Raw genomic sequence first — 13,649 nt, forward strand, 5'->3', positions numbered from 1 at the left:
GAGCCGGATCCTGCATCCCATCCCATAGCTGCGCTTGGCCAGGGCCTCCGCAAGGGAGCACGGCCCCATGCTGGGGGAGCAGCAGCAGCTCATTGCCACTGCTGGAAGCACCTTGCAGCTCAAACCCCTTTTCAAAGAGAGGCACCAGCTCAGCACAGTCGCCCACTGGTGTCCAGCTGAGCTTGTGCACAAGCCAGCACCCAAGGGCTGAGCTGGCCCCACCAGGGCTGGCCCATAAGGACGTGCTCCCGCTTTCAGGACACAGGCAGGTGGTTTGGGGCCCTGGTTCCCCCTGCCCCATGGAGGATCGGCTTTTCAGAGTGCAGCACTGGAGGGTGTTCAACCTCTGTGCTTTAGCATGACAAGGTGGAGGTCTCCCTGTGCAGGGGCCAAGTGCACATCAATCTGGGCACATCTGAGTTGCCCCCGGTGCCCTCCACCAGAATAAAGACAGAAGCCGCCCCAGAGCTTGCAGTGCTGGTGCAAGAGGATGTTTGCCAACCCAGCAGGCCATTACACAGGGCTGCTGTTGTGTCACCCTCCGGGGCAGCTGAACATCACACTGGGAAATAGCGAACATGCCAGCCAAGGTGTGCTTGGTGGGCCTGTACCTGCAGGGCCTCTGAGCAAGCAGAGGCAACCCGGGTCATCATGCAACAGCCGAGCAGTTTCCAAGCCCGCACGCGTCCCCCAGCCAAGCTCACAGCTCCCGACGGGAGGAAAGGCCAAAGCAACGCACGGAGGAAGGTGTCAGGCGCCGCAGCCGCGTTACCGCTGGCGCGGCCGGGGGACGCTCAGCGCCGCAGCCGCGGGGCTCCGCGCAAGGCGCCTCGCTGCCCCCGGCGGCCCCGGGACGAGGCGGCTGCTGCGGCGGGTTCCTGCTGCCACCTCGCGGCCCGGGGCGGCCCCGACCTGCTCCCCGGCGCCGCAGCGAGCCCGGCCCCTTCCCTTAACCACCCCCGATCCTGCGGCGTAAACGCGCCTTGCTGCGAGCAGGGCTGTTTTCCTGCCAGAAGCACCTGCTTCCCACCACCTGCAACACCTCTCCCGCGCTCCCCCTGCTCGAGCTGCATCGGGGTTTTGCCGGCGAGGGGTCGGGGTCTTCCCCGGTACTGTCACATCCTTCCACCCCTCTGACTCACGAGGGCAGTAAAAGCAAGAGGCAGCACAGTTCCTCCAGGGCAGGGCTCAAAGGAGCAAGGTGGAGGCAGGTGAATGCCAGAGCCGCCCTCAGGGGTGGTGTACTCCACATTGGTCTCCCCGAGCATCACCTCCCTGCTCACCGCCTCCCACCAGCGCTCACCCCAGCCAGAGAGTCCCTGCAAAGCTGCTCCGTGCCTACCTCCGTGTCCCCTCCAAGTGGTGGGTCCCTGCTGCAGGCACAAGCCAGGTCTCTATTCCTCACCCTGCAGCCAGAGATGCTTGTGCATCACCCCTGGTCTCTGCAAAACAGCCTCGGGGTGGCTCTGCAGAGCCCCAGCTCTGCAGATCCCCTCTCCAAGCCCCCCAACTGGATTAGTGCAAGAAACCCCTAGCCTGTGGGGCTGGGCTTTATGAACGGCCCTGAAACGAGGGGATGTGACCCAGCTGGGGCTGGGCCGTGCCCACACCTGGGCTGCAGCCCGGCACCTGGCTCGTCCCCTCTTCCGCCCTTGGCTCCCCGCTGCAGGGTCAGCAGCCCCAGAGGTGTTGGGTGATGCCCGGCGCTGTGGCACATCGCCTTCGTTATCAGTGCAGGCGCACCAAACGGGATGAGCCACCCGGGGCAAAAACGGTTGATGTTGGGGTGCTGGCGAGGGCCAGGGCCAGGTGCCGACCTGCCGCTGCCGGCAAACCAGCACCCAGCACCCAGCGAGCCGGAGCCGGAGCTGGGCCCGGCCTCCAGCAACTCCTTGGTGGCCGATGCAGCCGTGTCGGCCCCGGGGGAGGACGAGCCGCAGCGGGACGGCACCGTGGTGGCAGCCGGCTGGGAGGGAGTAGCCGGTGGGAGAAAATTGCTCGGAGTGATTCAGAGCAATTTTCCTCCTAATTCCCCTCGTTCCCTGGGCGGATGTGCGCTAATTGGGACGGCGGAGGGAGGAGTACGACCGTCGTAGGTGCTGTTGTGGTGCGTCAACGTCCCGTCCTCCTCCGCAAGTGCTTCCTGCCCCGGCGCCCAGCCGCCCCACCGACGTCCCGGGGCCGTGGCGCGCACCGTGCCGGCACCGGGTCTCGGCAGAGTGATGGATTTGGGAGCCTGCGGGGTTGTTCACATCGACCAAGCGACGGGCCAGAGTCCGTGCTGCCTCCAGCCCAGCACTGGATGGACCCGCGGTGGAGACCGGAGCAGCCCCTGGGCTGCTCTGCCCGGGCGCACGTTAACTCCGCTCCGGGGGCTGCGGCTCCTTGGCAGCCCTCGGGCTGCCGGAATGCCTGGTGCTGTGGGACGGGGGCGGCGCGGCCCAGCTCCCGTGACGCCTCCTCCCCAGCTCCACGTGGGTGCTGCCTGCGGAGGCCCAGGTCGCCGCCGGCTCCGTGCCGTATCTGACGATCTCGGGCTGCCGAATGAATGCTGGCACACCCGCGGCGGCAGCGAGGGCTCGTCACAACCCCGGGCCCGTGAGCAAGCCCGGGGTCACCGACTCCCCTGAGCCCACGCTGGCACCGGGCGTCCCATCCCAGCCGCGCTTGCCCCGTCAACACGTGCGATAAGAAATGCAGTTTTCAGGTTTTCCTGTCTGAGCTGGGGTTAAAAAAATAAACTCTGCGGATGGATGCAACTAAACACTGTGCATTTGATTTTTTGCGCCTTCAGTTTAAAGCTTGGCCTGGCCAAAAAGCCTCCCCCTTCCTCCTCCCCCCCCGTCTGCCCTCATTGCAGGCTCCCGCACCGGTCTCCCCCGGGAAGAGCCCGGGGCTCCCCGCTCCGGGCCCCCGCCACGTGCTGCCCTACATACGCCTTTCCCAAGGGAAAACATCCTCCCCAGGGAGGTTCTCCGGGGAAGTGTGGCAACACACACGGAGAGGCAGCCGGAGAACAGGACTGACCGCTAGAAATCCTCGCCCTCCGCCTACTCGCTGGCAGCCCGCGACGAGCTTGCACGGAGCCGCCTCTGCCGGCCCAATTTGTGCCCGCCGACTGGTTGATGCAGGTGAGCAGGGTGAGTCTCCTCCGTCTCTTTCTGGGCTTGAAATGAGCTTTTACGTTTCCAGCGCAATTCTGCAACTGGTCCTTTCCAGCCAGGCTCGGGGCGGGAGGGACTAAAGACACAAGCACAGGGTTAAACCACCCGGATTCCCTTCTCCCGGCGCTTAGCTCAGCTCCGGGAGCTGATTCATTAAACCCATCAAGTGTTTGAGGTGGTTACGGGGGACGAAGCTCCTTTTAATTTACTCACCTCCCCAGGGAGAGAGGGAAAGTGGAGGGAAGGAGTGAGCTCAGGGGAAAGTCCCGAGAGCAGCCAGGGCAGACGATCGCCCAGATTGCAGCATGCAGAAAATGGATATTTTCTGGTGACAACATTTAGAAAGGCTGAACCTGAACTGAAAACGTTCTGCACTGTCGGACCTGATTCGGGTTAATTAATTCTATGGGATTTCAACATTTCATCTCAATGCAGGTCAGGAAAAATGCTTAACGTGGTAAAAGTCCCCCCCCTAAAGCCCCTGCCTGGCCCGGCTGCTGTTCCGCTCTGCCTCCGGGGCTGCTTTCGTGCTGCTGCGCCGGGCGCCGGGGTGCGAAGCCGCGCGGTCCGGCAAAGCCCTGCCGCCGTGCGCCGTCCCAGCCCTCGCTCCTCCGCAGGCCCCCAGCGTCGCGCCGGCATGTCCAGACTCCTCAAAGCCATCGCGGACGTGATGGGCAGCCACCAGGGCAGCGCCGGGAAGGGGAAGAAATCCGAGCCGTTCAGCAGGAGCGAGTTCAAGAAGCTGATCCAGCAGGAGTTTGCGCCTGCCAAGGTAGCCGCGGGGGCGCGGAGGAGGGTGGGGAGCAGGGCGCCGGGCGGCAGCGGAGGCGGCCGAGCTCGGGTCGCTCCCGGCGCATCCTCCCCGGCCCGCTGCCGCCGGCCTCCCACCGGCGCTGCTCCCGGTCCGGTCCGCCCGGCGCGGAGGTCCGACGGGCCCCTGTTGCTCCTCTTCTCCCAGCGGTCGCCCACCGGCAAGTACCGGTGCGTCTCCAGCTTGGATGCGGACGCGGAGCCGATGAACCAGCCGGAGAGGGGCGCTGCCGAGCGCTGCGTGTACTGAGGCGGGGGCGGCCGTCCTGCCCCGGGGGGCACCGGCGGGTAACGCCCGGCTCTGCTTGACCCGGGGGGGGTTCAATCAGCTCTGACGGCTTCATGGAAAACCGGGCGCAAAGCTGGGAAAGGCGCAACATCCACGGGGCTTCGGAGCAACTCCCCGCTGCGTTTTCCTCCATCCCCTGCTGGATCCCTGCATTCCCGAGATGGCAAAGGAGCGGGGTGCCGGTGCCTCCGGCCAGTGCGGCGTCTCCCTGCGGGAACCCTGCTCCTCCGGGACAGGCAGCGCCTGCCCCAGCCCCTGTCCCCCTCCACTTTTGTCTAGAAAGCGAAAAACCTCTAGTCGGCAGGGCTGGAACGAGCTGCAAAATTAGTTGACTCAGGCCGTACGGTAATGAAGAGTAAGGAGAGGCAGTTAGTCCTGCACTGAGAATTAAAGGGCTATGGCTGGGAGCTCATCTGCAGCGTATTCGAGTCTATGACAAAATTCCCATGGAATTGGGGGGGGGCAGAAATTCATCCCAACGCTTACAGGAATGTTTCAGTCTAATAAATGAAGCTGGGGCCATGCACTGTCTTTCTTCTCCATTAAAAAAAGGGAAACTCAGCCCTTACTTTTATTTTGGGAAAGCTTTTACCCGTGTCTTTGCGTGATCAGTTTGCACAGAGAAATCCTGCCTGGCAGCGAGGGAGCAGCGGCCGGGGAAATGGGATGGCTCCGCGCTCCCGACTGCAAACCAATAAAATGAGGCTGTTGTGACAGCAAGAAGGGGATGGTAGAAACCATTTGTTCCACCGGGAAAAAATATTGCATATAGTAACCGGGTCTGCAGTGTTTGTATCCTCATCTACACCGTCGAGTAAAGCCGTGGACAGGCAGGTAGTTCCTGGGAAGGATCACTTTGCTGTAAGGCTGGGGGTTTTCCGTGGCAGTGTGTTCCCGTCACGGCAAGGGACGCGGGATGGGATCCACAAGCTGTCTGGAAGGGTCTGTGCATCGGCCCCCTGACCTGGGGGTTTCTGCATTGTACATATCGACGAGGTTTTTAGGGTTATTTTTCTCTTTGTTACATAAATGGTTGCAATACAATTAAAAAAGCAATAAAAATATACCCGTGAAGCAAGCCGGACTGTCATGAGAGACGCAGTGACAACCAGCGTCCTGCGGCAGGCGGAGGACGAAGCCCTCGGCAGAGCCGCCCCCGGCAGAGCCCCGGCAGCTGCCGAAACCCCGGTGCTGCCGCCGGAGGGAAGAGGGGGAAGACGCTGCGAGCCGAGAGGCCGGGGCAGAAAGGCGCCGCGGGGCGGCGGGGCGCAGGAAGAGCGCGGGACCGAGCGCGGCAGGGTGCGGCGAGAAACGGCCCGCGCGCAGCGGGGGCGAGCGCGTGCACCAGCTCCGCTGCAAGCGTGGACGACGGGGAAGGAGAGTTTAAGGAAGCACCGACACAAGGGAGGGCTCAGGAAATGGTGGTTTTATTGGCTCCCGGGCAGCCGAGGGGCCGCGGCGCAGCCTGGAGAGCGGCAGGCAGCCGGCGAGCAGGCAGGAGCGCGGCCGGGGCAGCCGCTCACTTCATCTTCTGCGAGGGCAGCTGGCGGATCTGCTGCTGCTGCTGCTGCTGCTGCTGGCACTGCACCTGCGGCTTCCCGTGGCAGCCGGAGCCGCCGCCGCTGCTGTGGCAGCCGCCGCCGCCGCTGCTGCCGCCGTGGCAGCCGCCACCGCCGCTGCTGCCACCGTGGCACCCGCCGCCGCCACCGCTGCTGTGGCAGCCGCCACCGCTGCTACCGCCGTGGCAGCCGCCGCCGCCGCTGCCACCGTGGCACCCGCCACCGCCGCTACCGCCGTGGCAGCCGCCGCCGCTGCCGCCGTGGCAGCCGCCGCCGGTCTGGCGGGTGTAGCGCTCCTGCTGGTGGCACTGGTCCCTGTCCTGGCGGGAGCACATCCTGGCGTGTCCGCTGGCCTGCGGGGAGAGGAGCCGTCAGCGCCTGCCGGGCGAGCACGAGCCCCACCGGGAGCTGCGCCTGTGGCAGGCACCCGCCGCTCGCACGGCCGGGCAGGATCCCGGGAGCGGGCTGCGCCTTCGGAGCAGCCGCCGCATCCCCGCGGCCGCCCGCCGGGGATCTCAGCAGCCTGCTATTGCAGCGCCGCGTGGCCGCAGCCGTGAGCCGCGACCCCGGCCGCCTCCGAGCGCCTGCCGGTTTGGGAGCATCCCCGAGCAGGAGGGTGCCTTGGCCCTGGTACCTGGCGCGGCAGGGCCGGGAGGGCGAGCACGGCCTCCGAGCGAAGCCTGTGCTCTGCGGCCGCCAGCGGAGGAGAAGTCCCAAGAGGAAAGCGTGCCGGTGTCGCCAGGCTTACCTGAGCTCAGAGGAGAAGCCGAGAGGAGAAGTGGGTGCAGACGACCAGGACGGGGGCAGCTTTATACGGATCCCCGGTCCCCTTTCCGGAAATGAGACAGCTCTCCGTCATAGTGATTTATTAATGCAATACCCAATCCCCATCCAACCACCCTCTGTTTACATGGCTCGCCTGACTCACTGGCGATGGATATCATTCCTATTTTATCTGTTTCCTGTGCCACATAAGTGTCTAATTGCCAGCCTCACCTGGCTTAATGGGGAAACCCGTGGGTGCCCAGGTTTCCAAGGGCTTATCTGCTTGGGTTTTGTTTTCCTAAATTAAATCCAGGCATAATTATGGGCCCATTTCGTGAGGCCTTGCTCTTGGAGTCTAAACCCTGCTGTTGGGCCGGCACTGGACAAACCCGGGAAAAATCCCAGCAAAAAGGAGCAGAAAGTCTCTCCCTTTTCTCCCCCGGCAGCTTGGCGCGAAGGCTGCGCCAAAGCGGCTGCCGTCAGCGGAGCAAGGACGTGACGTTCCTGGGCTTCCCCTAAGGAAGCGTCTCGGGTCTTCGGTCTTTCTTCTCCCCTCCATGACCTTAGGGATGTGGGTTTCCCCCAAAAGGCCCCCGAGCTGCCAGAACACGGTCTTGGAGCTCCCCGAAAGCTTTGCAAGCTCTGCTGTATCTGTGCCCGTGTCTCTGGGCACTTCACGACAAAGTCCCTAAGCACTTTGTTGGCAAAGAACAGGGATTTTCATCCTCTTAATTATAGAGACATGGAAATGAAGGCTCGGAAATTGAAAGACCCATCTGAAGTTACCTACTTCACCAGCCTGCCCAGATCTTCCCTGCAGAAGGTGCATTGACCCATAAAGAACACAGACAGCTCTTTATTTAAGGGATAAAAGCGAGAAAAAGTCTGAGACGTGGAAAATAAGGTTGGAAACCACTCAGATAGGTGCTAAGATGCACCTTGGTAATAAAGAGGAGTGCTGGAGCAGCTCTCCAAGGCGGAGGGAATAGCACACGGTCTCGGACTGTTAGGGCTGGGAGCGGACGTCTTTCCCAAGAGACACTTCAACTCATCCTGGTTTGTCACGCTCGGCACCGTTAGTGACATGGAAAATGAGTTTCTTCCTGCTTCTGCCGGAAGCCGTTGGGCTGGGTGGCTCCTGTTGGGCTCCAGACAAATTCCTGTTGGCGGGGGCTGAATCGGTGCCCGGCTCCCTGTATCCCATGGGTGTCCGTGCTTGTGGTGAGGGGACCATGACACTGAGCAGGAAGCGTCTTCCGGGGCTGCGGGTCTCCCACTTGGAAAGCGCCCGCTGGCCTCGCCGAGCACCATGCGCAAGCTGCCTCGACCGCACTCGCTGCCACCGAGGCCGGGAAATTTCATGTAGAAACTGGTGGCTGCGATCGCAATTAGCAGAGGAACTGGGCAGGCACCCAGGTACCCAGCTGGGCGCGCTGCGGGCAAGATCCGCGCGGCTCTCAGGGCGAGCGCAGACACGCAGGGAAGCGGCTGCCTCGTGCGCGGGGCGGGTGCAGCGTCCCCGAGGCTGGTGCTGGTGCCGGTGCTGGTGCCGGTGCCGTGCACCCCTCCTCGCACCCGGGCCACAGCCGGAGACCGGACTCTCAAAGACAAACGCGCGGCTGCACAAGGCACCTTTGCGCGGCTTGGAGCTGGTGCAATTTGGCCTTTCCCAGAGGATTTGGGCAGCAGTCAAGTCTCGCCCAGATCAGGGACCCATGTTGTGCACGGGAGAATTTAGTGCTGATTTCCCTGTTGGGTGATGATGTCATTTGTTCACTGAGAAGGGACATAGCAGAGTTTTTAGGGTAACCGGCTGTGCACCAGGTTTCCTAAGGGCTGGTGCTTCCCTTTGCCTGAAGGAATTAAGGAAACGTGTCTGGGAGGCTGGCGTGCAGGAAAGATTTTTTGCTGCAACGATCCCTTCGCCGAGGTTTCCAGGCTGCTTTGCTTCCCGGCGCCAGCTCAGCTCCTGCCTGTGTGCGGCGCGTCCCGGGGCCACCCGTGCGAGCGGCGCCCTGCGGCTCCCTTCCCACGCCCGTGCTGCGTGCAAGCAGCATCCCCTGAGAAAGCTGCCCTGTCTGCAATGGGAAAACCACATCCCGACCCGTTCCCCCTGGGATCCGACCAAAGACCTTGCTGTTCCTGGCTCCTAGCAGGAAAGGGGGCAGCTGGGGGACGAAGCGTGGTTCAGCCCTGTCTGCGGGAGCCGAACACGAGAGCTGAAGGCTTAACTGAATTCCATTAGCTTTTAGTTCCTCTATTATTATTATTATTATTATTATTATTATTATTATTATCCTCTATTAGCTCTGCTATTTCAGGAAACGATACCATTTTCCCCTAAAAGTGAGGCCCAACGTTCTCCTGGTGCCCGTGTTGAAGGCCGGGCACCTCCTCAGGGCGCCGTGGCGTGGATGGAGAACCGGCTGCAATTCTGGAAGTCGGGGATTCGTTCTTCCTCTGATTACGATATGTGATGTGTTAACAACGGGACAGACCTTATATTCTCATACACCCAGCTGAGCCCCCGCGGTGCGCGTGGACGATGGGGAAGGAGAGTTTAAGGAAGCACCGACACAAGGGAGGGCTCAGGAAATGGTGGTTTTATTGGCTCCCGGGCAGCCGAGGGGCCGCGGTGCAGCCTGGAGAGCGGCAGGCAGCCGGCGAGCAGGCAGGAGCGGGGCCGGGGCAGCCGCTCACTTCATCTTCTGCGAGGGCAGCTGGCGGATCTGCTGCTGCTGCTGCTGCTGCTGCTGGCACTGCACCTGCGGCTTCCCGTGGCACCCAGAGCTGCCGCCGCTGCTGTGGCAGCCGCTGCCACCGCTGCTGCCGCCGTGGCACCCACCACCGCTGCTGCCGCCGTGGCACCCGCCGCCGCCACCGCTGCTGTGGCAGCCGCTGCCGCCGCGGCACCCGCCACCGCTGCTACCGCCGTGGCAGCCACCACCGCTGCTACTGCCGTGGCAGCCGCCGCCGGTCTGGCGGGTGTAGCGCTCCTGCTGGTGGCACTGGTCCCTGTCCTGGCGGGAGCACATCCTGGCGTGTCCGCTGGCCTGTGGGGAGAGGAGATGTCAGCGCCCGCCGTGTGTCCCGCCGGCCGCAGCAGCCCCGCCGGGAGCCGGCGTTATCAGCGGTGCCGGCGCATCCCATCCCGTCCTGTCCCGTCCCTTCCCCACTGCTGCTTTCCCCAGGAGGAGGAACCGGGAAGTCGCATCGATCCCAACTCCCACGGTCGTCTTTGCGCCTCTCCCGGGGTTCCCGGGGCGCTTGCGGGGTCGTCCCGGCTCCGTCTCCGAAGCGGGTCCCACCTCGCCGTGTTTCGTACTCCCGAAACGGGCGGAGCGAGATCCCGCAGCCTCCCTTCGCCTCCGAAGCTCCCTGCCCCGCGCCCCGTCCACGCCCGCCGCTCCGGCCCCCTCCGGCTCCTGGCGTCACCGCGTCCCCGAGCCGCGCGCTCACCGAGGCGCTCGAGCAGCGCGGGGACGAGCAGCCAACGCGGCTCCCCGGGTGCCCCACGCGCTTTTATCTCCTTTCTGCGAAGCCCGTCCGGAAACGCGGCACCTCCCCGTCGCCGAGGTCTTTTTTTTCCGCCTCTCCGCCGTTCAGGCCGCTCGCGTGACGCACGCTCGCCCGGGACGGGCATCGCCTCTTTTTGCCGGTCGCCTTCCCCGCGCCACGGAGATGCGTCACCGCCAGCCCTGCCCGCGCCGCGTGCGGCCGGGGAGCCGCGTGGGCGGCCGGATTTCCACAGCGTCACCGGTTTGGTTTTTTTTTGGGCTAACTGCAGCTAGAGAGTGCGCGGCATTCGCTGCCGGGGCTCCAGAAAGATCCCGGGGACTCCAGCGGGAATGACAGTTCCTAAAAACTGCCGAATTTGCGAGGCCTAAAGGTGCTTCGGTCCCGCAAATGCCCGTGAACCCAGAGCTGCGACTCCAGGCGCAAAAGCCCTAACGGCAGGTCGCTTAGCGCCGCCGTTGGCTCGTCTCGGTTAAACCAGCTGAAATGCGGTCGAGTTGTGAAGGTAGAGAAGAGACAGTCCGGCAAAACCACGTGCCGGTCGGAAGCGCGCTGGTGTTGCGGAAAGGGCCTGGAGAAGCCGGGCTCCTTGTTTTCGGGAGGGGGAATATCTGCCCCGGGTAGTGGTCTGGGATTAGCCGAGCGCGTAGTTACGTGGTTAACTTCCACGCTGTGAGCAACCCACACGGAGCGGCCGCGCGGCGGGGAGCCGGCGGAGCGGTGGGTGCCGTCCGGCTGCCGGGGGCAGGCGGCGGTTTTCCCAAACCTTGTAGGAGCATCGGTTTTGGATCGCTTCTCCCGGCAGCCAGATTTGCTCTCCTGCCTTTCATACGTCTTCCCCTGTCCCGGCCGAGCTTGGCGTTGCCGCTGGAAGACCGTCAGGGCAAACCGTGCCCGGCTCCGGCACCGGCATCCGTATCTCCGGCCGTTTAGCTCCGCTTTGGGGAGGGAAGCGGCTGATCTCGGCCAGGACTCTAGAGGCCACTGTAATGTTAATAATAGCGGAGTTTGGATAAAGAAAAACACAGTGTCGACAAGATTCATTGCTAACCGATGGAGCTGAATCACTGAAAGGGAGAGATCCGTGAGGAAATCCCAGCGTGTCTGGGGATATTTCACAAACAGCAGAAGAATGAAAATCTGTGTGAAACTATTATTCACGGCGCAGCGCTAATTATACCCTGGACGATGACAAACATGTTTATCGTCTCTCTGGGACATGGAGACACCTCCTGAGCAGAGCCTGCCGGCAGGATGCTCACGCGCCCCGGAGACCCGGGCCACCACGAGACCTGCGGATCGCGGGTCCCGAGCGGCTTGTGTGTGGTGGTTGCTCTTCCATATTTCAGCTCCTGGTTTTCGCTCGGTGCAGCCGTGAAGCCGCCGTCGCAGGGAAGGGCAGCTGAGGCCTGTGCTCGCTGCTTTGCTTTTGCAGATCCTCCTGCTATGTGGGGCCGGGCGGACCATGGGGACGGCGATGGCGGAGGGTCTCTCCTGCGCCGGCCGTGCAGTGAGCCACCGGTCCCGGGTCCCCACGTCGGCTGCGAGCGGTCCTGCCGGGCAGTTCCTCTCCTAAACCCACCCGGCTCCGTCTGATCAGGGGCTGAGGGCATTTCGCCCCGCTAGAGCAAGCGGGTCCGGCCAGTCACTCGCCTCTTGGTTAGAAACCAAGGTTTTTTTTTCCCAGGGCTTTTTTGGAGGCTTATGAGGCAAGTCAAATTGTACCTGTTGCTTCCTCAGTGAGTGAGACGATGTGCCAAGCAGACCCTCTTATTTTTGCCTCTCTGATGAAGCGTGTGGTTATTTCATATTAGTGTTTAATTGCTGGGTTGCATACACAGCCCATGATGAAAACTGTTAGTTCCTTCCGAACAAAGATTTCTTTCTTTTTGGTGTATCTAGTACAGGAGTAAGGTGACACCAGGCTGAACCAACTAGCGACCTAGATGGGAGGGTGGCCGGGGACACCGCAGGCATCAGCTTCAGCCACCGAAGGGACAGAAGCAGTTCAAAGGGATGAAGTGGAAAACACTGATACAAGGGGACTTTATTATCTCTTTATTGCCTCCACATCTGCAGTGAAACAGAAATGTAGGAGGTGAACTTATTACAGCGCAGAGTACTTCAACATTGCATTACCCTAGAGGATAAGTTACAGCACTTAGTATTTCTCACTGAGACAGTGGGTTGCATCTTCAAAGCGTGCTACAGGCCAAACGACAGCAAGAGGGGAAATCCGAGTGACGCAGGACGTGCCGAACATCACGGCAAAGTCGGGAGAATGAAAAGTTTCTTCATTCACCCCAGCTCCTCGTGCCCATTACTTTATCTTCCGGACTGGTACTTTGCAGACCTGCTTTTGCTGCTGGCTCGGGCATTGCTTTGCCACCGGCACGCAGCCCTGCTGCATCGGCGGGGCGTATGTTTGCACCGGGCAGCACTGCTGGACACGCTGCGTTGGTTTGCCGTAGCTCGGCTTGCCCCCCTGGTACCCCGAGCCGTGGCACGAGGACGACGGCTCGGCGCACACGGCTCTGCCGCCCTCGTGGCAGCCTCCTCCGGACGAGCCGTGGCACCTCTCGGAGCAGACCGACCTCCCGTAGCTGTTGCATCCCCCTGATGACCCGTAGCTGTACGTGGGCCTCCGGACGCAGCTCGACCCACCGCCTCCCTGGCAGCCTCCTCCGGACGAGCCGTGGCACCTCTCAGAGCAGACCGACCTCCCGTAGCTGTTGCATCCCCCTGATGACCCGTAGCTGTACGTGGGCCTCCGGACGCAGCTCGACTCGCCGCCTCCCTGGCAGCCTCCTCCGGACGAGCCGTGGCACCTCTCGGAGCAGACCGACCTCCCGTAGCTGTTGCATCCCCCCGAGGACCCGTAGCTGTACGTGGGCCTCCGGGCGCAGCTCGACCCGCCGCCTCCATGGCACGAATTAGCCGTGGAATAGCCGTGGCACCTCTCGGAGCAGACCGGCTGCCGATAGCCGTAATGCCGGTAGTCGTGCCCGCACATGCCTTCGACGCCTTCGCTGTCGCACCCTGAGCAGGAGCCGTACCCGTAGCGGAACGGCGTGCGCCGCGTGTCCAGCCAGGACCCCGAGGGACCGTACCAGGTTGAGTTCAAGTTGAAGTATGACTCTCTTCCGGAAGAGTATATCATGTTTGAGTTGTAGGGAAAAACCTGAAAAACACATGGCCGAACAGGGTATGTCTAGCGTTTCCATCCCCTCTGTTTTCCTTGAATTTCCCGCAAAGCTCATCCGTGCACAGACCAGCCTCGCTTAGCGTGAAAGCCTGCACCTAAAGGCAATTCTGGCAGTTGCCCAGTGCTGGCCAGACTACGTCCGAACCCTCTTTCTGACCTTACCCTTAACCGTTTTTTCTCAGAGAACAGAAGCAGCCGTAAGGCGCTGGAGCACGTCGTGACGGTGCTGCGGATCCCGCATCCGAGCCCCCAGCAGTCCGTCTCTCGGCTTTGCCCACCATCCTCCGGCCCTCGTGCTCGGAGGACGGTCCGAAGGCCGGAGCAAGAGCGCCCAGCCCGTA

The 13,649-nt window shown here is 62.6% G+C and overlaps 1 protein-coding gene across 1 annotated transcript; it reads right to left on the minus strand.

Moving 5' to 3' along the window:
• Positions 1 to 12,423: 12,423 nt before the first annotated feature.
• On the minus strand, positions 12,424 to 13,263 carry LOC106484275 (loricrin-like). The gene is made up of 2 exons (XM_067313600.1): positions 12,634 to 13,263; positions 12,424 to 12,579 (listed from the first exon to the last, which is right to left on the minus strand). The coding sequence occupies exons 1-2, from the start codon at positions 13,261 to 13,263 to the stop codon at positions 12,424 to 12,426; spliced, it is 786 nt and encodes a 261-aa protein (XP_067169701.1).
• Between the last annotated feature and the right edge of the window lie 386 nt (positions 13,264 to 13,649).

This window comes from Apteryx mantelli, chromosome 31 (assembly GCF_036417845.1).
Source record: "Apteryx mantelli isolate bAptMan1 chromosome 31, bAptMan1.hap1, whole genome shotgun sequence".
Taxonomy (NCBI): domain Eukaryota; kingdom Metazoa; phylum Chordata; class Aves; order Apterygiformes; family Apterygidae; genus Apteryx; species Apteryx mantelli.

What these genes read in the sequence shown, in the direction of transcription:
- LOC106484275 (XM_067313600.1), bottom strand. Translation starts at nt 13,263, where the DNA reads ATGATATACTCTTCCGGAAGAGAGTCATACTTCAACTTGAACTCAACC. An exon ending in GCCACGAGGGCGGCAGAGCC is followed by an intron (nt 12,580 to 12,633) that starts GTGTGCGCCGAG and finishes CAGGGGGGCAAG; the next exon opens with CCGAGCTACGGCAAACCAAC.